Source organism: Sycon ciliatum, chromosome 1 (genome assembly GCF_964019385.1).
Source record: "Sycon ciliatum chromosome 1, ocSycCili1.1, whole genome shotgun sequence".
Lineage (NCBI taxonomy): Eukaryota > Metazoa > Porifera > Calcarea > Leucosolenida > Sycettidae > Sycon > Sycon ciliatum.
This window is the reverse complement of record NC_088643.1, coordinates 75,718,096-75,740,588: the sequence shown is the minus strand read 5'-3', so window position 1 is coordinate 75,740,588 and position 22,493 is coordinate 75,718,096. Positions and strand designations below refer to the sequence as shown.

General features: G+C 51.3%; 1 protein-coding gene across 5 annotated transcripts in view; it reads right to left on the bottom strand.

Moving 5' to 3' along the window:
* The window catches only part of LOC135805487 (uncharacterized), a 135,684-nt gene that overhangs the window by 44,395 nt on the left and 68,796 nt on the right, over positions 1-22,493 (bottom strand). For all 5 annotated transcript variants that reach the window (XR_010551146.1, XM_065319522.1, XM_065319524.1 and 2 more), the window contains 6 exons: positions 21,269-21,341; positions 20,343-20,595; positions 17,032-17,160; positions 6,118-6,224; positions 3,316-3,434; positions 630-721 (listed from right to left, as the gene is read on the bottom strand). Coding sequence is in view for 4 of the 5 variants with exons in the window: in XM_065319522.1 (XP_065175594.1) it covers positions 630-721; positions 3,316-3,434; positions 6,118-6,224; positions 17,032-17,160; positions 20,343-20,595; positions 21,269-21,341 (773 nt within the window). In the remaining variant the exon portion in view is untranslated. The remainder of the gene's footprint in view (positions 1-629; positions 722-3,315; positions 3,435-6,117; positions 6,225-17,031; positions 17,161-20,342; positions 20,596-21,268; positions 21,342-22,493) is intronic.

Below are 22,493 nucleotides of genomic sequence, written 5' to 3'. Positions count from 1 at the left end.
TGGCTAAGCTGTGCAGTACTGGCTAAGCTGAGCAGTACTGGCTAAGCTGTGCAGTACTGGCTAAGCTGGGCTGTACTGGCTAAGCTGGGCTGTACTGGCTAAGCTGGGCTGTACTGGCTAAGCTGTGCAGTACTGGCTAAGCTGGGCTGTGCTAGCTAAGCTGTGCAGTACTGGCTAAGCTGTGCAGTACTGGCTAAGCTGTGCAGTACTGGCTAAGCTGTGCAGTACTGGCTAAGCTGAGCAGTACTGGCTAAGCTGAGCAGTACTGGCTAAGCTGAGCTGTACTGGCTAAGCTGAGCTGTACTGGCTAAGCTGAGCTGTACTGGCTAAGCTGTGAGTGTACTGGCTAAGCTGAGCAGTACTGGCTAAGCTGTGCTGTACAAGATACGCTGGGCTGTACTAGATAAGCTGGGCTAAGCTGCGGGTGTCAAAGGCTGCTTCACGACACGAAATATGCCAACCAGGTAAGCGGTCGGATTTGGAGAACGCATGAACGCATGAACGCATGAACTGCAGCTCTGGCAACCAGTACATTGTACTTCACAATCAAGCAGCATTGGTGAAGATTCAAGACAGCAACTGCAACTGCAGGAGAATGACATTGATTCATTTACAACATGCCGGCTTACCACCATTGAGAACGCAGCAGATAATCTGCATGCAGACAACCAGCTGCGAGAGATATATCTCATCGTCCGGGACCATAATCGAGCGGGCGACGCTACCAACCAGCGAAGAGGAAAACAAGACACATTTGTAGTATTCTTTATTTCTTCAGTCCAAAACAACAAGAGTCCAGACTCAACTCATGCACAGCAACTAAAAGCCGCGAAGTCCGTTTCACGCGCGCGCGCGCGGGAAACGGCACATGCTACATGCATAACAACACAACACGATGTACTCCTACTACTACATGCATCATGAATGTCTGGAGTGGCCAAGGAATGTCACAGCGTGTAAGTACACGTGAACACTACAACATTGGTTTTATGTACAGTGATTATAATGGTCTGCATGTCAGAGCACTGCATCGTGTCCTTTCTAATGTATGTAAATCCAGCTGCACATTGTATGGAGTCAGTACAAGTACATCGGGGGCGTAGCTGGTCCCCTTTCAAGGGGGGCTGCACGCGCAACCCTTTCCATCAGGGGCGGTCAGCACCCGCCAGGTCTGTCACACTTGCTGGAGGGGTGGAATGGCAAAGCCCTTCTGCTGCAATCCCATGTAACGGCGGAGACAATATCTCCATCGAGACCGATGCTCCTGGCTTGATCGGCTACCGTGCACTCTACGGTCCTGAATGGTTTGCAGTCTGTTGGCCTCGGCACCTCACTGCACGCTGCATCACATTCAAGGAACTATACCCCATCTGTATGGCATGCGCTACCTGTGGCCACAAGTGGAGCCGCATGCGCATCTGCTTCCACTCGGACAACACGGCAGTGGTTGCTGTCATGGCATTTGGCACCAGCAAGTGTCCCAATGTGATGGCACTTCTCCGACAGCTTTTCTTCATCTGTGCGAAGGGCAACTTCATGATTACTGCACGCCACATTCCTGGCGTCACCAATGTGCATGCTGATGCCCTATCCCGCCAAGAGCTCCTCCGGTTCCGCAACCTCCACCCGACAGCCAACCGGGACCCGCTTGACCCAAGACGACTTCCATCCCTTCCTGGGGAGACAGCGTCAGCACCTTGTGCCTCCTTGTGATGGAAGACTGCCCATCTCTCAGCCGGTAAGCTGTAATACCAGAGCTGAGATCTCTGAACACGTTGACAGCTCTGCTTTCATTTTCTGTCCCGGCACTCTGCTGTGCCCCAGCCTTCTTTCTTGCCCATTGCCTTATCACACAAGGCAACTATTGCGCAATCTCTGGTGTCGTAGTGGAAATAGGATGCTTTATCAATTTGGGGAGTCAATCTCGCTCACCAGGCTCATCCTGCCCGTCAGGCGAATTTACTGGTCAGTCGGCGACACGCATTTTTCACAAACATTTGCGTTTCACTCGCTGGGAGAGTATGCGTGTACTCGAGTCTCATCCTGAGCACGTTTTTTCTTCTTTTTTCAGCTCCAGTATAGCTGTATTTTTCATTGCAAAGCCGTCCTCGATTGTTGTGTTCGTTGTTCAAACGAAGTGGACATTCAATCATGAAGGCAGAGGACATAGGAGCCTGATTGGAATTTCTCGTGGCATAGGATGGCCACACAGAGACACTTTGGGATTTTCTGAATATAAAATACCGTACGCACGATGCTGAGATCAATTTGTGCGATATCAAATTGTTTGTGATCTACCACATTGAGCAGAACGGGATCCAAATACAAGCTTACCGACGGTTAGGCTGCCGACCTGACTGGACAAATGATCCCTGGCTTCACCAGATGCCAGAAGTCGGACACCATGTCCTTTGCCGCGATGTCCATCTCCAAAAAGGACTCCATCTTCGTCGTGAAAAGGCTTGAAATACTCAATATTCAACCGAGATTCGCGGTCTCACCTTTTCTCAGATCGAATCATTTTTAGTTGTAGCAGTTGCAGGGCAGATCCCCGCCACTACTTCAACAGGGGATGGCTCCAAAGCATGCCTGGAACAAGCCATATCGAGGTTGCAAGCCACCCAGCTCAGCAAGAAATTCGAAATTTCAATGGTGGAAGATATACTATGAAGAGAATTTCAAAAAGTATGTTTCGCGGAGCGATCGCTCAACCTACGTCATTCAAACTTTGCAGGATGGTTCAGACGTACATGCTAGGCATGGAACCACAGGGGATGATATCATAGCTGACACACAGAGTCACACACACAGCAGATTCGTGTGCACAGATACTAAATTAGTGGACGTCGTCATCTTCTTCCCGCTGATCTCAAATGTACTATGACATGCTATTTCGCCTGACGCAGTGCGGCTCACCCAGCCCACCCAGCTCTCAAAAGATGCGACAGGGTCACTCACCTTGCCGCCAACATCAGGATGCGGCCAGGGTCACTCACTCTGCTGCCACTAAAAATAATACTCACTGCGAACCTGGCAAACAGCGATTGACAAACCACTCCTATCCCTGCAACTGAATGCTCTCAATGCTCTCAATGCTGTGCAGTGTGCATGCAGTGTGCATGCAGATGTCAATGCTGTGCAGTGTGCATGCAGTGTGCATGCAGATGGTTGTGTTAATGTACAGCTGTTTACTGGTTTAATACGTGTAGAGAGATAAGAGGAAGTCATATATTTAGTGCCCTACGCCTTGTCGGATATCCCAAGTGCCCAGATAACCCAAGACTGGTAAGTGATATTAATTTTGACACCACTCACACTACCCGGACTTCAGCAGTTTGACGAGGTATGATTTGTAGCATACGATCGAAGACAGGTGATACCATCAGATCCTTCACCGCAGCATGACGGACGAGAAGCAGCAAAATCTCTAAACTCTGATGGAGAAAGCACCATACACACATGCACGCACATGCACACACGTATACACATGTACACACATACACCCATGCACACGCTCAGGGATCTTGAATCCTAGTCGTGCTGTGTGGAATGGAGTGCGGTGCGGAGCGCGGTATGGAGTGTGGTGTGGAGTGCGGTGTGGTGTGGTGTGCGGTGGGGTGTGGAGTGCGGTGTGGTGTGGAGTGCGGTGTGGTGTGGAGTGCGGTGTGGTGTGGAGTGCGATGTGGAGTGCGATGTGGAGTGCGGTGTGGAGTGTGGTGTGGAATGCGTTGCGGAGTGCGGTGTGGAATACGTTGCGGAGTGCGGTGGGGAGTGCGGTGGGGAGTGCGGTGGGGAGTGCGGTGGGGAGTGCGGTGGGAGGTGCGGTGGGGAGTGCGCAGTAGAGTGCGGTGTAGAGTGCGGTGTGGAGTGCGGTGCGGGTGCGGGGCGGAGTGCGGTATGGAGTGTGGGGCGGAGTGGAGTGCGGGGCGGAGCGTGGTTTGGCGTGCGGTGTGGCGTGCGGTGTGGAATGCGGTGTGGAGTGCGGTGTGGAATGCGATGTGGAGTGCGGTGTGGAGTGCAGTGCGGTGTGCAGTGCGATGTGGTGTGGGTGGATTGACTATCATAGTGCATATATGGTCGAACCTCTCTTAGCCAGACACCTCCCTCGACTGGGCGTAGAATCTCTCTTAGCCAGACACCTCCCTCGACGCCTCCCTCGACTGGGTGCCCTGCTGCAGTCTCTTAGCCAGACACCTCCCTCGACTGGGCACCCTGCTGCAGGTACCTGCAGTTAAACTGTTCTTCCTTTTTGTGGCAGTCAGCTGAACAACTTCATGGCACCATACCCTTGTGCTTGGGAATGATTCAGTGACCCAAACTGAACCGAAACATGACATTGTGTGCTATGTACTATGGTTGTGGTGTATTTCCAAATTACAGACAATTCTGAGGCACAGGTACCCTTTCCGTTCCGGTGTGTCTGGATAAGAGAAGCTCTCCAATGCAACACAGTGCTTAACGTGGCTTGCTCTGTTCCAATTAGCGGTTAGCTAAATGCAGGCTCATTTGTTACTGTGTTACTGTACTATTACTATCTTGCTTTATTCCAGACAAGTAACTAACTCAGCGCTCTGGAAAGCTCCGCAACATGATGCCCACAGAATACCACTGGTGTGCGTGCATGCGTACAGTTGCAGTGAGTATGCCAGTACAGTGACAGGAAGTGGCATATGTATGTGGGTAAGGGTACGCACAGTGCAGGATGTTTAATTTACTACCGGGGATGAAACGATCCTCCATTTCTTCTTATCGAGTACCATTTGTTATAAACGATCGACTGAGTTATCATGAAACGAGTATGCTGGATATGCATGACACATCAAACGTTTCCTGGTCTCCGGAACATGATAATAACGCATGAATGACTTGTGTATACGGTAAAATACTGTATACACGTGTAATGCTGACTAATGGAATAACATGTCTCGGAAGTACTGTGACAACTCGTCTAGAAGTACTGTGACAACTCGTCTAGAAGTACTGTGACACAGTTCTAGACTCCCAGTGACAATTAAATCCTGCACGGCCAGTTTGTTTTACTGAGGGGGGGGGGGGGGGGGGGGTGGTACACACCTGATCCCAAAAGTGCGAAGGTAAGTAGAGAAAGGTGTGAATTTTGTCACCTCGGATGATGCATGTGTTAGCTCCCGGCTGTGCTGGGGTTGACAGTGCGACTTAGCTAGTACTATGCACATGTACAAGTAGTGTATACTCGATAACAGCATAACGAGTAGCGATCATAGAGATAATGAGTACCGTAATGCCGCGTATAAAAGCAGGTGCTTACGGCCGTATAAGCCGGGGTTCAAACCATGCTTCCATTCAAGTTATGCTTCTATTCAAAACATGTTTCTACGTCAACATTATCAGTCTGCACTGTGCAGTGCATACTGCCACGCATGTACGTGCATGTACTTTGCAGGGAGCGGCTTCTATTCAAACCATGCTTCTGTGTCACGGCGCGTTTCAAAAAATCGGCTTCTATTCGAGTCATGCTTCTGTACAGATCATGCTTCTATACAGGTCATGCTTTTATACAGGTCATGCTTCTATACAGGTCATGCTTCTATACAGGTCATGCTTCTATACAGGTCATGCTTTTATACAGGTCATGCTTTTATACAGGTCATGCTTTTATACGCTACACTACAGTAAGATGATCGTTTCATCCCTAAATCGTTTATACCGTATTTCCTGGAATTAGGGCCGGTCTTCTATTACCGCCTGTCTGAAATATGCGCCACATCATTTCAGGGCTTTGTGTTGAGTTTTTTCAAACAAACAAAAAATGAAATTCACGGTTCGCGTGAGACTCGCCTGGAGACGAGTTTTCCGCATTCGCAGAAACACCACCACCCTCTAGGATCAAGGCGCAGATGCAGCTCCTAAGCGGTGGGAGGCGAGTTGATCAAACCCACCACAAAGTGGTCAAAGACCGAAAATCCCGTTCACTCTATCCATGTTTCCCTCGTGTCAGCAGCCACAATTTGTTTCAAACCGAGCGAAACTTTTGGGCTCGCAAACTACTAAGCGTCGTCTCGGCTAGTATTGCCAGAAATACGGTGTGTGCGTAACAGTCCATATTCTTTGTGATCACTATAGTTAAAAAGAGGTCACCTTGAAAGTCGCATTTCTCCTTCCCCTTGCACTGTCGTCCGTGGGTGGCATGTTGGGTAAGAACAACTTCGTAGCCATTGCCCTCAGCACACGGCCACCTAGAGCACCTGCGAGGAGTTGACAAAGGCCAGCAAGCAAACAATCAATGGCCATCCAAAACACGTTCATTTGTTAGTTTTTCCCATCTTAGCGGCGGTGGCAATCCAAGGTGATGCCCGTGACGGCCACACACAAATTTCCTGACCACACAGCACTTGAGCTGCTGTGCACGGAGAGAGAGATACACAGCACTTGAGCTGCTGTGCACGGAGAGAGAGATATACACAGCACTTGAGCTGCTGTGCACGGAGAGAGAGAGAGATATATATACACAGCACTTGAGCTGCTGTGCACGGAGAGAGAGAGATATACACAGCACTTGAGCTGCTGTGCACGGAGAGAGAGAGATATACACAGCACTTGAGCTGCTGTGCACGGAGAGAGAGAGATATACACAGCACTTGAGCTGCTGTGCACGGAGAGAGAGAGAGATATATACACAGCACTTGAGCTGCTGTGCATGGAGAGAGAGAGAGAGATATACACAGCACTTGAGCTGCTGTGCACGGAGAGAGAGAGAGATACACAGCACTTGAGCTGCTGTGCACGGAGAGAGAGAGAGAGAGAGATATAAACACAGCACTTGAGCTGCTGTGCACGGAGAGAGAGAGAGATATACACAGCACTTGAGCTGCTGTGCACGGAGAGAGAGAGATATACACAGCACTTGAGCTGCTGTGCACGGAGAGAGAGAGAGAGAGATATGCACAGCACTTGAGCTGCTGTGCACGGAGAGAGAGAGATGTAGTAACTGGCCTTTCTCCACCTGCTCCCAGTCCCGTGCCATCTCCACACTTATTCCAAGGGACGACGATAACTACATTTAGAAGACTGTTTATTGACACGACGACGAAACACAACCAGACAAGACGAACTCAAGACGAAGACATGATGAACTCAAGGAGATATACACAGCACTTGAGCTGCTGTGCACGGAGAGAGAGAGAGATATACACAGCACTTGAGCTGCTGTGCACGGAGAGAGAGAGATATACACAGCACTTGAGCTGCTGTGCACGGAGAGAGAGAGAGATATACACAGCACTTGAGCTGCTGTGCACGGAGAGAGAGATATACACAGCACTTGAGCTGCTGTGCACGGAGAGAGAGAGAGAGATATACACAGCACTTGAGCTGCTGTGCATGGAGAGAGAGAGATATACACAGCACTTGAGCTGCTGTACACGGAGGGAGATATATACATGTACATCCTCTAACAGGGAAGCTTGTATGAAACAACACTGCAACAAGCAAGCCTGCATTTGATAGGTTACTAATCACTATAGCCAATCCCGGCACACTGGATACAGAAAACACTGCCGACATCTCTTTTTCCGTTGTTCAGGGGCCGGAGGGGGGGGGGGGGGGGGTTATGACCTAAATCCATGATTGAAAACATCTCGACCGAAATGGGAAGAGTGCACCACCGCACTAGATAGACCCTTGCTCCCAATCCACTGCGGCTCCATTTCACCATCTATACCTGATGATGTAAAACAGAGAGGTTCCAGGCTGTCCAAGAGAGCGCTCAATACCGAGTGGTAGAGCTGGTTCAAACAATAGGAGGACAGAGAAAGTGTTTTTACTCCGAGTTTCACGCACTAAGCGATCATCAGAAAACAGTAATGAGAAATCTGGATCAGTATTGGTTTATATACTCACAAAGCAAAGTGTAAATAGCTGCAGCATGGCGCAAATCTAAAAGTTGTGAATGGCGGCAGTGCAAAGCGTGAATGACAGCAGTGGTGAAAGGTGACAACCACTGGAGCTGGTTGTCTCTTACTTAATTAGGTGATGGCTGTAGATGGTTTAAAGTTCCCAGGGTTGAGCACTCTCCCTGGCTGTTCAAACTCGAGGATGGACAACCCAAGACCGCTACATCTGGATTACTCACTGAAGAACATTCCCATCCCTTCAGAAGACGCCTACACTACGAGGCTGATCGAGAAGGTTGAAAGCGTGTTGAAGCGGATGCGGTGGAAGGCGTTTTTCTACCTGAAAGGACCGACAACCGACGATCCAAAAGAAACCTATGGCCTCAAATCCCGGAAATGCCCGCCCCAAGTCGATGAACTGAAGGCGTTCGAGGACGATGCGTTAAAAATGATTGAGATGATTGAGTTTCGTAGAGTCACTGATCCCTTTCAGCAACGACTCCGAAGCGACATCCAGAAAATCAGAGCATCACCGGACATCATCGTGCCAGCTGACAAGACCAGAAACCTCTACGAAGTCAACAAAGAGCAGTACACAAAACTGCTGAGCAACAACATCACCAAGCATTACAAACCTACACCGGCAGAGACTTACGACCAGATCAACTCGGAAGCTCAGACAATTGCTGCGACGCTGGTGCTGGACGACAGAATGGATGCAATGGCGAAGAAGGACGCATACATCACGCTGAAGGATCATAAAGACAATTTTTCCCGGTCCCTGCCATGCCGGCTCATTAATCCCTCAAAGAGTGAAATCGGCATAGTCTCGAAGTCTATACTGGATACCGCTCTAAAACAGCTCCGTCCCCAGCTGCAGATTAATACATGGAGGAACACGGCAGCGGTGATAGAGTGGTTCTCAAGAATACCAGAGAAAGAAAACTGCATATTCGTGTGCTTTGACATCGTAGATTTCTACCCCTCAATCTCCGAAGACCTCCTCCAGAGATCCGTCGAATTCGCCCGCCGCTACACGGACATCTCCCAGGAGGAGGGTGACATAATATTCCACGCCAGGCGATCACTGCTGTTTGGCTTGGAGAGGCACTGGGTGAAGAGACACAACGAGCACTTTGACGTCACAAAATCGGTTGTGGCGACAAACGCGATTAGGCCGGCTGCAGGGACGCCGTAATGTCGCAGTCGCCCCAGCACCATTCAAACAGTTCCCTTTGGCAGTTCACGGCACGAACTTCAACAAAGCCCCGTGAATGCGTACTAGGGGAAGGCTAGACAGCATGTCTCTAGACATCAATAGGCATCGTATGAAAAGCCAGTCAATAGCACTAAAGAGCGAAAGCCTTTGTCACGGTTCGGTTTCACTCGCGCACCGGGCCCGAGCTGCCAGCGCAAACAAATGCTGGGCGCGAGCTGGCAGCACGAACAAACACCGTACTCACACGAGACCGCTGGGCCAACGGATGGCCACAGCCATCAAAAACAGGAACAAACCCATCCACGGCTCTTTCTCTTGCTAGCTGTGCTGCTGCGTGCATCCAACTGTTTTGCAAGATGCAGTGGCGTCCTGCATGACGTCATTGACAACTTCGATGGGTCTACCGGTGGTGCCTCCACATGCACAGCCAACTGTAGCAGCAGCAACAGCAGCACAGCGGGCTGGTCCAGTCTCTGGTGATGTTGTGGTGCCTGACTCTGAGCCGGAATATGTCCAGCCTTCACTGGCTTCAGCACTAAGACCAGACCAGGAGAGTCTCTTCCTGGACGGCGATTTGCTCGCCCCAGAGCGTCCACCATCCATCCCATTACCTGCCCTCAGCGACCATCTCACGGACAAGATTATCAAACGTGAGTACGTTGATTTTGGTAGGGTACTGGGAGAGCTGGCTTTTGATACGAGCATGGGTCCGGACAGTGGGTTCACCCTGCAGGGGACGGGGGACCACATCACCCTTGTGCCATCTGCCATGTCGTCGTCATCCCGTCTAAAGAAAGTTGTAGACTTGACATCGTGGTTGGAGGCGTTCTCAGCCTTCGCCCAAGTAGCCCTCCACCACGACCCCGGCAGAGGTCCGGAATTATTCAAGTACCAAAGCACAATCGTGAAAGCGGCCGCACGCTATACATTCGGTGCGTGGTCTGGCTTCGACATGTCGTTCCGTGCAAGAGCTGCACGCAGCAAATCTAGCCTTGCCACGTCAGATCCGGAACTCTGGTCGGAGTGGTTTACAAACTCCATCCTGCCTCCCTGCCGTCACTGCAACCGGCAAGGTCATTTAACAGTTCGCTGCCCCCGCGCCCGTAGCCTAGCTTCACTGTCTGACGGGCCAGCAGCCAAACGCCCCTTTCCGGCACAGCGGTCAGGGGCTACCGCTCACCCAAACGCCCCAGCTGTCTGCCGCGACTACAACCAAGGCCGCTGCCAACGCGCAGCCTGTCGCTACGGCCACCAGTGCAGCACATGCTTTGGCAGCCACCCCGCCAAGTCATGCCCAGGAAAGCCAGCCGCCGCCAGCCGCGACCAATAGCTCGCAGTTGCCCAGCTTGGAGACTCGGTCACTCCAGTCACTCACCGGTAACTCTACACTCACCCAGGCCAATAGCACTCACACACTCTGCCCAGCTGCTCACATCTCTCCTACACGCACCCTCGCTCACGAGCCAATCCATTTGCACACGCCTGTAACTCCCATTAACGTTTCTTACCTGCAGGACGCTTTGTGTCAGCATCCTGATCCGGCTTTTGCCTCATTCGTAATACATTCTTTGTCTTACGGGTTCGATATTGGGTTTGCTGGTCCCCGTACCTTCCGAGTCTCTCGTAATCTCAAATCAGCGATTGAGCACCCTGACATTGTCGATGCTGCCATCGGTCGTGAAATTGCCGCAGGTCGCATGGCCGGTCCCTACCAAGAGCCCCCCTTCACACTTACACAGGTCTCCGGTTTGGGTGTGGTTCCCAAGAAGTCACGGTCGGTGCAAAAATGGCGCTTGATTATGCATCTGTCAGCACCACAGGGCCACTCAGTGAACGATGGTATCCCTGTCGACAAATTCTCTGTACAGTACTGTTCGGTCGACGACGGCGTAAATCTCGCACGGTCCCTAGGCCGTGGCTGCCATCTGTGGAAGGTCGACCTCCAAGACGCATTTCGCATTTGTCCAGTACGGAAAGAGGACTGGGAACTATTATGCCTGTTCTGGCGCGGGCAATATTACGTGGACAAATGCCTACCCTTCGGCCTTCGCTCATCACCATCGCTGTTTAACAAAGTCGCAGACGCCCTCCAGTGGGTCATGTCGCACAACTTCGACGTAGCCCCAGTCATCCACTACTTAGACGACTACCTTGGTGGAGCGACGGACTCTATCGGCGCACAGCACCAGCTTGACCGTGCCCTGGTAGCCTGCCACGACTTAGGCTTCCCGGTCAATCCAAAAAAGGTGGAAGGCCCTAGTACAACCCTGACATTCCTCGGTGTCATGCTGGACACAGAGCGCTTCGAAATCCGCCTCCCATCCGACAAGTTAGAAGACATTCTCATTGCCCTCAAGGCTTGGCAACATACCCGCCCTACCGCCCGCAAGTCTGAATTGTTGTCCCTGATAGGTCACCTCAGCTTTGCCTGCAAGGCGGTCCCTGCGGGCCGCATGTTTCTGCGCCGCCTCATTGATCTCAGCACGACGGTCCCGCATCCAAACGATTACATCAGAATCACAGAAGACGCCAAAGCAGACATCCAGTGGTGGCTTGACTTCCTCCCTGCCTGGAATGGCGTCGCCTTCTTCCTAGAACCCACGTGGTCAGCCGCCGCCGATATGGACCTCTACACGGACGCATCTAGAGCCATCGGCTATGGTGCTTTCTTCGCCGGCCGGTGGCTCCAACACCGGTGGCAGAGGCACCAATCCCAGAGATCCATCGCGTGGATGGAGCTCTTTGCCATCGTGGCCGCAGCATCCACATGGGCACCGCAGCTGCATCTGAAGCGCATCCGCTTCCACTGCGACAACCGTAGCGTATGCGACATCTGGCTCCGCTCACGCACAAAGTGCCCCGACTTAATGGCGCTGGTACGCACTTTGTTTGCCATTGCTGCCCGACACAACTTTCACGTCATAGTCTCCCACATCCCCGGCACTGACAATGCGATTGCTGACTCTCTGTCTCGGTTTCAGATGGCCCGATTTCGCCGACTGGCACCCACAGCAGAAGACACGCCATCTCCGGTGCCCGAGAGCACCTACTCCCTCTGATGTTGGAGGGTCAGGCCTACCAGTGGCTAGGCCTGTCAGCGTCCACACGTGCCACATACGCGACAGCCTGGAAACGACTGCACCAATTCTGCCAACTAGTCGGCACCAAGGTGATTACAGACACCATCATGCTGGCGTTTGTAGCCTACCTGGCGCGTCAACATGCCGCGTCAACCGTCCGCCTGTATGTGTCGGCGATCCGGGCAATTGCCAAAGAAAACGGCAAAGATCTCTCGTCGCGAAGAGTGGACCTCGCAGTTCAAGGAGTGGCACGTGCACAGGCCAACCGAACTAAAAACGCCAGTAAGCCAATCCTCCTGCCCCACATGGCAGCTATGCGCAGGGCCCTGATACGGTCTAACCTCAACGCGACCGACCGAGCCATGGTATGGGCAGCTATTTGCCTGGGCTTCTTTGCGTGTCTCCGGGCAAGTGAGTACACTTCCACAACCGCCACGACCATGTCAGACGGTGGCCTCCGAACAGAAGACCTCTCCATCACGCCGCAGGCAATACAGGTCACAATCAAGAAGTCCAAGACCGACCAACTCGGCAAGGGTCACTCCGTCCGGCTCACAACCACCAACTCAACGGTTTGCCCGGTCAAAGCCATGCATACCTATCTATCAAGACGCCCCAACCTGCCCAATAGACCACTGTTCGTTGACAGCTGTGGCAAGTTCCTAACTGCACCAAGACTCACCCGTCTAATCCGTCAGCTCCTGAGCAGCGCAGGGTACCCACCTATCCAGTATTCACTGCACGGCCTCAGAGCCGGAGCCGCAACCACAGGAGCAATGAGCGGCTTCACCGAATCCGAGATCATGAAACTCGGCAGATGGCGAAGTGCCTGCTACAAGAACTATGTACGCTGTGGAAAGTAACTGTTCGCCGTCCGCAGGCGCGCAAGCGCGCACAGCCACACCCACATACACGCACCCGCAGACACATACACACGCACGCACACACACCCACGCATGCACACACACATGCATGCACGCGTACACGCACCCACAGTCTGACACCGCACAAGCATGCATGCAGGTACACACGCTGCGCACACGCTGGTACGCCCATTCGCGGACGTATGCACTCACGTTCTAGCACTGACTGTGCACGCACGCCTCTGATACTTATGATAAGTTATCTGCACCACTCTGTTGCTGTGCTACAGCTCCCACCTAGCGGTGTGGGACACCCCATGCTATGGCGGTGTGGGACACCCCAGACCATGGCGGTGTGGGACACCCCATGCCATGGCGGTGTGGGACACCCCATGCCATGGCGGTGTGGGACACCCCATGCCATGGCGGTGTGGGACACCCCATGTGTGCACGCACGCTCCGACTACATGCGATTCAAACCCTTCTCGGTGTCACTAAGGGAAAACAAACATGCGAAGGGCACGCATTTGAACTACGTACATGTAGCTGAAGCGCTTGAATACCACACTAAGGTCATTCGGCTGACCAACGCGGAATTTGGGGGCATTCGGCGGCTTGGTCTGATTCCTAGCTTGTTGGTAACCGGCTTGAGGTTTCCAAGGTTGCTATGACAACGTGCAGTCATGCGCAGGGCCACCCAACATGCGTTGGGGGCCCAGGAAAGACAGAAACGCGTTGCTAGGCAACAGCAAAAGCGCTCAGCGAGTATCACGCTACTCATGCAGCACGCACGCTGGCTTAGGGTATCACGCTACCCTTGCGCTGCGGGGTACCACATTGCCCCTCGCTGGAATCAGACCCGCGCCCCGGATACCTTGCGCTGGCCTCCTGACGGCCAAACTCAACCAACTTGCGCGCTGTGACTGGGGTTGTGCATGCCTTAGCAACATAATGTGGCCCAGGTCGGCAGACTTTCAATTAGCCAAGCGAGCTACTCAGGCCAGGGCGCATGATCACTATTCGCAGCACTTATCGTCCATGCAGCAGTCGGGTTAAAATCGGTTGTGGCGACAAACGCGATTAGGCCGGCTGCAGGGACGCCGTAATGTCGCACTCGCCCCAGCACCATTCAAACAGTTCCCTTTGGCAGTTCACGGCACGAACTTCAACAAAGCCCCGTGAATGCGTACTAGGGGAAGGCTAGACAGCATGTCTCTAGACATCAATAGGCATCGTATGAAAAGCCAGTCAATAGCACTAAAGAGCGAAAGCCTTTGTCACGGTTCGGTTTCACTCGCGCACCGGGCCCGAGCTGCCAGCGCAAACAAATGCCGGGCGCGAGCTGGCAGCACGAACAAACACCGTACTCACACGAGACCGCTGGGCCAACGGATGGCCACAGCCATCAAAAACAGGAACAAACCCATCCACGGCTCTTTCTCTTGCTAGCTGTGCTGCTGCGTGCATCCAACTGTTTTGCAATTTCTCCCTCCCACCCACGCCTCTTGATCTGTCCTAGCTCACTATTCTGGACAAATATTAATTCAATTGCAATGAAGCGCCGGGGGCCGGCGGGGGCATTCGGCGGCTTGGTCTGATTCCTAGCTTGTTGGTAACCGGCTTGAGGTTTCCAAGGTTGCTATGACAACGTGCAGTCATGCGCAGGGCCACCCAACATGCGTTGGGGGCCCAGGAAAGACAGAAACGCGTTGCTAGGCAACAGCAAAAGCGCTCAGCGAGTATCACGCTACTCATGCAGCACGCACGCTGGCTTAGGGTATCACGCTACCCTTGCGCTGCGGGGTACCACATTGCCCCTCGCTGGAATCAGACCCGCGCCCCGGATACCTTGCGCTGGCCTCCTGACGGCCAAACTCAACCAACTTGCGCGCTGTGACTGGGGTTGTGCATGCCTTAGCAACATAATGTGGCCCAGGTCGGCAGACTTTCAATTAGCCAAGCGAGCTACTCAGGCCAGGGCGCATGATCACTATTCGCAGCACTTATCGTCCATGCAGCAGTCGGGTTAATGGGGTGCTATGATGGGGCTGAGGTGTGTGAGCTTGTTGGAGCCTTCGCCCTCGCCATGATAGCGGACGTGTTCAACGGCAGAGACGTCGCGTTGTATCGCGACGACGGCCTGGCTGTGTTCAGGAATGCATCAGGACATGAAGCTGACCGAATAAGAAAGGAGATGACCAAAATATTCCAGAACCTCGGACTGAAGATAACGATACAGACAAACCTGAAGAGAGTCGACTTTCTGGACGTGACATTGGACCTGACCACCGGAAAGTACTGCCCTTACCGGAAACCGAACGACAAGCCGATGTACATCAACTGCCAGTCAAATCATCCACCTACAATCATCCAGAACCTACCTGCATCGATCAGCAGAAGACTAACAGATATTTCCAATGATGAAGACGTCTTCAGAGATGCGACTCCGATCTACAGTGCCGCGCTGAGGAAGAGTGGATACCGGGAGAACGTACAGTATTTTGACGAGCGTAAAACGGACGAGACAAAGAAGAAGAAGAAAACAAATCGCCCTCGGAACATCATATGGTTCAACCCACCATTTAGCAAGAACGTCGCCACCGACGTTGGACATCGCTTCCTCCAGCTAGTGGCCAAACACTTCCCCAAAGGCTCAAGCCTCAACAAAATCTTCAACCGGAACTCTGTAAAGGTTAGCTACAGTTGCATGCAGAATATGGCCACTATCATCAAACAACACAATAACACGATTCTACGACCCAAGAAACAAGCTAACGGAGGTGACAACGATACCAGGACTTGTAACTGTCGGGCGAAAGACTCATGTCCACTGGACGGAGCGTGTCTAACGGAGAGCATCGTGTATAAGGCAAGAGTCACCGCAGGTATGGAGAAGAAGGAATATACTGGATTAACAGCAACAAAATTCAAACAACGCTACTATAACCACCAATCCTCATTCCGCCACAGACAACACGAGAAGGACACCCGCCTATCGCAGTACGTCTGGACCAAAAAGGATGAAGGGAAGGCATGCAGCATTCAATGGGCGGTACACCCCAGAGCAGCGGCCTACAGCAACAAAAGCAAAAGGTGCAACCTGTGCCTGGCAGAAAAATTGGCAATCGCGCAAGCACCCAAGCACCTCTCTCTCAACAAAAGGAGTGAGCTTGTGTCGAAGTGTCGCCATGAGAATAGGTACTACCTTCGAACTTCAAACCATCTACAGCCATCACCTAATTAAGTAAGAGACAACCAGCTCCAGTGGTTGTCACCTTTCACCACTGCTGTCATTCACGCTTTGCACTGCCGCCATTCACAACTTTTAGATTTGCGCCATGCTGCAGCTATTTACACTTTCCTTTGTGAGTATATAAACCAATACTGATCCAGATTTCTCATTACTGTTTAATACCTGATGATGTGTAACTGTTACCGTTGAACTCACCAGCACACCAATGAGTAGTCGAGAGTGCAATGGCATCATCCTGTATCAAATCCATTATTCCCTTGCAATGGTCACTGACCAGTGCAGTCTGTGCACATTATGTAGGCTTACGCGGTGTACGGTGAACATACATACAGTTTCAATACGTCAGCAGCTGGTCATCATTCGTTGATGCATACAATGTAAATCAATACCGGTGAAATAGAAATGTGTTCAATGAGGAGTGAGGAAATTATGGTGAAACACAGCCCCCTTGGACCACACCATTCAATTCAATGTCCACAAGAACACAGGTTCTGGAAGTTTCATCTTTGTTCTTGCTTCTCAATGAACAGGGCGACACTTCCAGTAAAAATTCCATACAAATCCCATCTGGTAACGTGGCACCCCGTTCTTATGCTGATGGAGATGTGCGAATTCAATTCAGCGTATTGGAGGAACGGAGTGTCGCATCTTGCTCAGACCAACGCCATTTGACTCAGCATCCATATGACGTTTAGATCCAAGCCAGACGGCAGTACAAAAAAAAAAGTATGTTTGCTGGACTTACCCAGCGTGACTTCCTTCCGGACGACACCGTGGCATTCACTCGATCTGTGCCACTTCAAGTGAGGATAGTCCTTCAACCAGCACCAGCCGAATATCTTCGGACAGTCTTCTGGAGGAGCTTTCGGAAATTCTAGATGTACAAGCACGCACGCACACACACACACACACACACACACACACACACACACACACACACACACACACACACACACACACACACCGGGATCAATAGCAATGGCTGAGCAACTGGGATTTTTTGATTCTCGTGTATTTGTAGTCCAGCGGATTGTAACTGAAACCGTGTCGCGTGCAGAGGGGCGGGTACCATGGTTGGAGCATGCTGGAACCAGGAGTGCGTGGCACAGAATAAAGTGGCAGAGAAGTAATAATGGACCAAAGTCGATTCTGCTGATAGGGTTAGGGCTGTGAAGCGGGAGACGTTTGTTACATCTGGTTTCTTTGGGCACAACACAGTGAAGACAAAAAGCAGAAAAAGGGCTAATGACATCAGGGGATCTGTCCCAGGGTTCAAACATCATCGCTGACATGTCCCACGATGGTTATAGGTACCGTGTTTCCAGAATATAAGTAGACCTTTACGACCTAAAAACGGAACTGAAAAGGGGGCAGTCGACTTACAATAATATTGGGGTTTAACAGCCATTTTAAACCGGGAAATTGAGGTCCCCAAGTATGGGGCTTCGACTTCAATAGTATAGCTGGGGTGGACTTATAGACAGGACACTACGGTAATACATGAATGGCTTCATTGCAAAACGCGTTAAACGCCAATCTTAGGCATATGGCATTTTCGGTGTAAATCGACTCAGCAGGGATCACTGCATCTGATGGCCAAAAAGAATTCTCCAAAGGGAGACATATCCCACTGAAAATCCACGTTGAAGTTGACGATCTACTGCAAAACGCGATAAACACCACCGATGTTTTCGAGCAAAGTGCGACCTATCCTGTCGCGCGGGCCAGCGTGACCTGTGACAAGGCAGCGAGTGCTCGCGCGGCACGTGGCAAACATCGCGACTGTACAAAATGTGGATGTCAGGGTTAAAAGTACAGTGTTTTTGTGTTGTTGCTTTGTAGCGCATAAAGCAGTTACATCCGCATTGCAATTTTGTTCTTTTCGTATCTTCTTCTTCGTAGTGGTTGTTTTTCGCTTTCGATACTGCAAAGGGCAGTATCCTAGAGGCGTTAGGGATGGACGACGCTGCTGCTAGCAGTGCTGCTGCTGCTGCTGAGCTCCTTCAGAGTTCCGCGCTCAGTGAAGTCGTTGTACTAGTATTTCTAATCTCATAATACTGATTAGTCATAATACTGATTAGTCCGGCGGATATATCTAGTTTTGCCAAAAATATGTCGAAGAATCACCTTGCTTGAGAAAATGCCCCTGATTTTTGAGAAAGCCTGTATTTGAATACACCATCCTACTCTTCTAATCTGCTAAATGCCAGCGTTGAGTATCAAACTTTCAAAGCCAAGTTAGCCCGGGTGGGCACATGCACAGTGATGGTCTCATGATGCATGTCATCAATTATTATTCTGCGCCGAGTATGGTCTGTAATTTGCATTTATTTTGCACCGCTGCTACTTTGGCCTTTATACGCGCTGCAGGAGATAGTTGAATGCAGTTTGGTGTGTCTTTTCCTGCGGACAAGAAGTGGTTTTCTTGTCAGGCTGGTGTTTTCTCTCCCTCCCTCCCTCCCTTTTTCCAATGGCTTCCTGTGGGAGGGCCACATATACATGTCTGCTGTGTTGCTGCTACAATGTTGTGGCAGCGGCATCTTGATGTGGTTGACTGATGTTGTAACAGTGTACCCTTTTGCTGTTGCTGGGTGTCGTAGTTTGTCAGTTGTGCCTGTTTGAAGTTGCCAGGCCAGCTTGTATTGGTGCGTACCAGTTGAGTTTGCCGGGGCACCATATTTGTACCGGCGTTCCCGTTTGCTGTTGTCGTGGCCGTGTTTGTATTGGTGCGTTCCCGTTGAGTTTGCGGGGCACCATGTCTGTAACGGCGTACCTGTTTGCTGTTGCCGGGGCCGTGTTTGTATTGGTGCGTTCCCGTTGAGTTTGCCGGGGCACCATGTTTGTAACGGTGTACCCGTTTGCTGTTGCCGGGGCCATGTTTGTATTGGTGCGTTCCCGTTGAGTTTGATGAGGCACCATGTTTGTAACGACGTTCCCGTTTGCTGTTGCCGGGGCCGTGTTTGTATTGGTGCATTCCCTTTGAGTTTGCCGGGGCGCCATGTTTGTAACGGCATTCCCGTTTGCTGTTGCCGAGGCCGTGTTTGTATTGGTGCATTCCCGTTGAGTTTGCCGGGTGCCATGTTTGTAACGGCGTACCCGTTTGCTGTTGCCGGGGCCGTGTTTGTATTGGTGCGTTCCCGTTGAGTTTGCCGGAGCACCATGTTTGTAACGACGTACCCGTTTGCTGTTGCCGGGGCCGTGTTTGTATTGGTGCGTTCCCGTTGAGTTTGCCGGGTCACCATATTTGTAACGGCGTTCCCGTTTGCTGTTGCCGGGGCCGTGTTTATACTGGTGCATTCCCGTGCCCAGCGGGCACCACGTTTGTCAATTGCGCCTGTTTGAAGTTGCCAGGCCAAACCCGTTTGCTGTTGCCGGGTGACATGTTTGTCAATTGTGCTTGTTGCAAATTGCCGTGCTGTGCAATTAATAAGGCGTTAAGAAGTACGAGCCATGCATTGGCGTGTTGTGCCCAACGGCTCTTTGCCGTACATGGCAATTTGCTATCATTGGTGATATTTCAAAAGATTGGCAAATGTGGAAAAAAAGATAATAGGGATCTTTCGCACCACGCGTACGGATACGAAACGAATGCTGATTCGTCACCTGGGTTCGAGGATTCGTCATAGTCCCTACAGAGAGTTCGTTTTCACGAATGGAAACCTCTTCATTCGTGGCACACTCCGAATCCGTCAGGTACACATTTTTTTGCCAGGTACACATGTTTTGCTAGGTACACATTTTTTTCCCTAGATTCCATGATCCATGCACGTGTGCGTGAAAACCCCGTACGCCAAGCCACCAGCCGTATTCGTAGTTGCCATGCACATTTGCATGATGACTTGCGAAACCAGAATCTGTTTTCAACGAAACGATTATGAGGTGTGTGGTGGTAGGTGCACACATGTGGGTTAAGTTAGATTTGACCCAAACCCACCCAGTTTTTAATCACAGAAAATGGCTCCTCCTGAAAATTGGTCAAAACGGATTTATCTCATTTTACAATGAAGCCCTTCACATGTAACTTAGTTGATATCATTGGCTGTTAATTAACCTCACCATATACTGATCCGGCAGCTGACAGATGCAATCCACGGAAAAATCCAAACACAATACATGTTTCGAACTTGTCAGAAGTTATGCATGCCTTGATGCTTTTGTGGAATTTCTTGGCTGCATTGAGTTCAGTTTCAATGATTTCTGGATCCTGTGTAGGCAGCTGCTCCTGCCTTGGCACGAAGAAAGTCCTCCTGTGATTCTCAACAAAAAGATCAACTATACTGACCAGTGCATCGACAGGAGGGTATGATTCCTACAGGTACATAATGAGAGAGAGAGAGAGAAAGAGAGAGGAGAGGAGAGAGAGAGACCGACAGAGACAGAGACAGACCGACAGAGACAGACCGACAGACCGACCGACAGACAGACAGACAGAGTGAGTGAGTGAGTGAGTGAGTGAGTGAGTGAGTGAGTGAGTGAGAGGAGAGGAGAGAGGGACGGACGGACAGGCAGAAAGAAAGAGAGAGAGAGAGAGAGAGAGAGAGAGCGAGAGAGAGAGAGAGAGAGAGAGAGAGAGAGAGAGAGAGAGAGAGAGAGAGAGAGAGAGAGAGAGAGAGAGAGAGAGAGAGAGAGAGAGAGAGAGAGAGAGAGAGAGATGGGGAGGGAATATTGGCAAATGAGCTAAACACACACCAGACCGTAAAAGGTGCAACACAGAAGTCAGACAGGGACCATTTATGGTCTGCGGACCACAATTTGGCACACAATCACAATTACTCAAGTGGAAACAGCTACATGCCAATGTCAGTGACAAAGTCACATTGAACATTAAAAACTAACACACAGCAACTTGCCCGGAAGGAAGGTTCACTGGAGTGGTAGAAAGGAAAGAAGTGCCGGAGAAGAACGAACCCAAGACCAATTACATGTATAGTGTTCAGCACTACAAAAGACCACCAACCAGAAAACAAATTAGATGTACTTACGGCACGCATTGCATATCGCTCAGAACCCACATTTGTGATCCACATTCCTTGCATGTCAAGTGGGTGCGGCTGCCTGGATTGTCGTGTCCCAGTGCAGGAGAAAACAAACACAGACAAGATCAGTGGACCATACAAAAGATTCTCAGAAATGACAACAGGATGACCCACACATTGTCAACAAATTCATTCAGACAGTGGAGAAATATAAATGTCTCATACTTAAGCGCAGTTGTAATTCCAATAACGTGGAAAGCTGGGCACAAGGTCGTAAATGTTACTTAGCCCATGCACACCCATGCTGGTGGTGGAGTGCTGCGAGTGCGTGTCACGTGACCCCCTCGTGACTAAGCCGCGTGCGCAGCGTGTGGCCTGGCAAAATTTTATGGACAATCGTGGATGCGGCGTCTAATTATTTGGAGACGTGTTTTGCTGAGCTGTCTTTGTGCGAAGGAGCGTTCTTTGCAGTTGCAATGTGTCAAGTCAAAGATTTTACCTCCCTCCCACCCTTTTGAAGTGGCATTTTGTTTCTCCGGTTGGGGGGGGGGCAAATGGGCCTCCTATTATGCCTGTATGCTGTGACGCCTGATGCCAGGCAGTCGTGTGAGCCCTCGGTGGGCGATTGGCTGGCCTCGGTGGCCGTTTGTGTGCCCTCGGCGGGCAAGATATCGGCCCACGGTGGGCAGTTTGCTGGCCTCGGTGGCAATGTGCGCACCCTTGATGGGTTGTCTGCTGGTTTAACCCTCGACGGGCGGTTTGCTGGCCACGGCAGCCATTTGAGCGCCCTCGGTGGGCAGTATGCTAGTTTAGCCCTCGGTGGGCGGTTCGCTGGCCTCGGCGACCATTTGTGCGCCCTCGGTGGGCAGTATGCTAGTTTAGCCCTCGGCGGGCGGTTTGCTGGCCTCAGCGGCCATTTGCGTGCCCTTGGTGGGCAGTAGGCTAGTTTAGCCATTCAGGTGCCCTCAGTGGGCAGTATGCTAGTTTAGCCCCCGGCAGGCAGCTGCGGGCCGCGGTGGCCATTTGTGCGCCCTTGGCGGGCGGATGCTAGTTTCAGGCATGCATCTTTACTCAATCAATTACTATCAAAGAGCATATTCTTGAATATTTGAATTGTCCAAAAGAAATCATGGCAACCCCCAACCCAATGTGTCTATTGCATGTTTGTGCACGCCATAGTGAGCGGTACGTTGTGCGGGTCTCTGCGTGTCAGAGCATGGGTACACCAGTG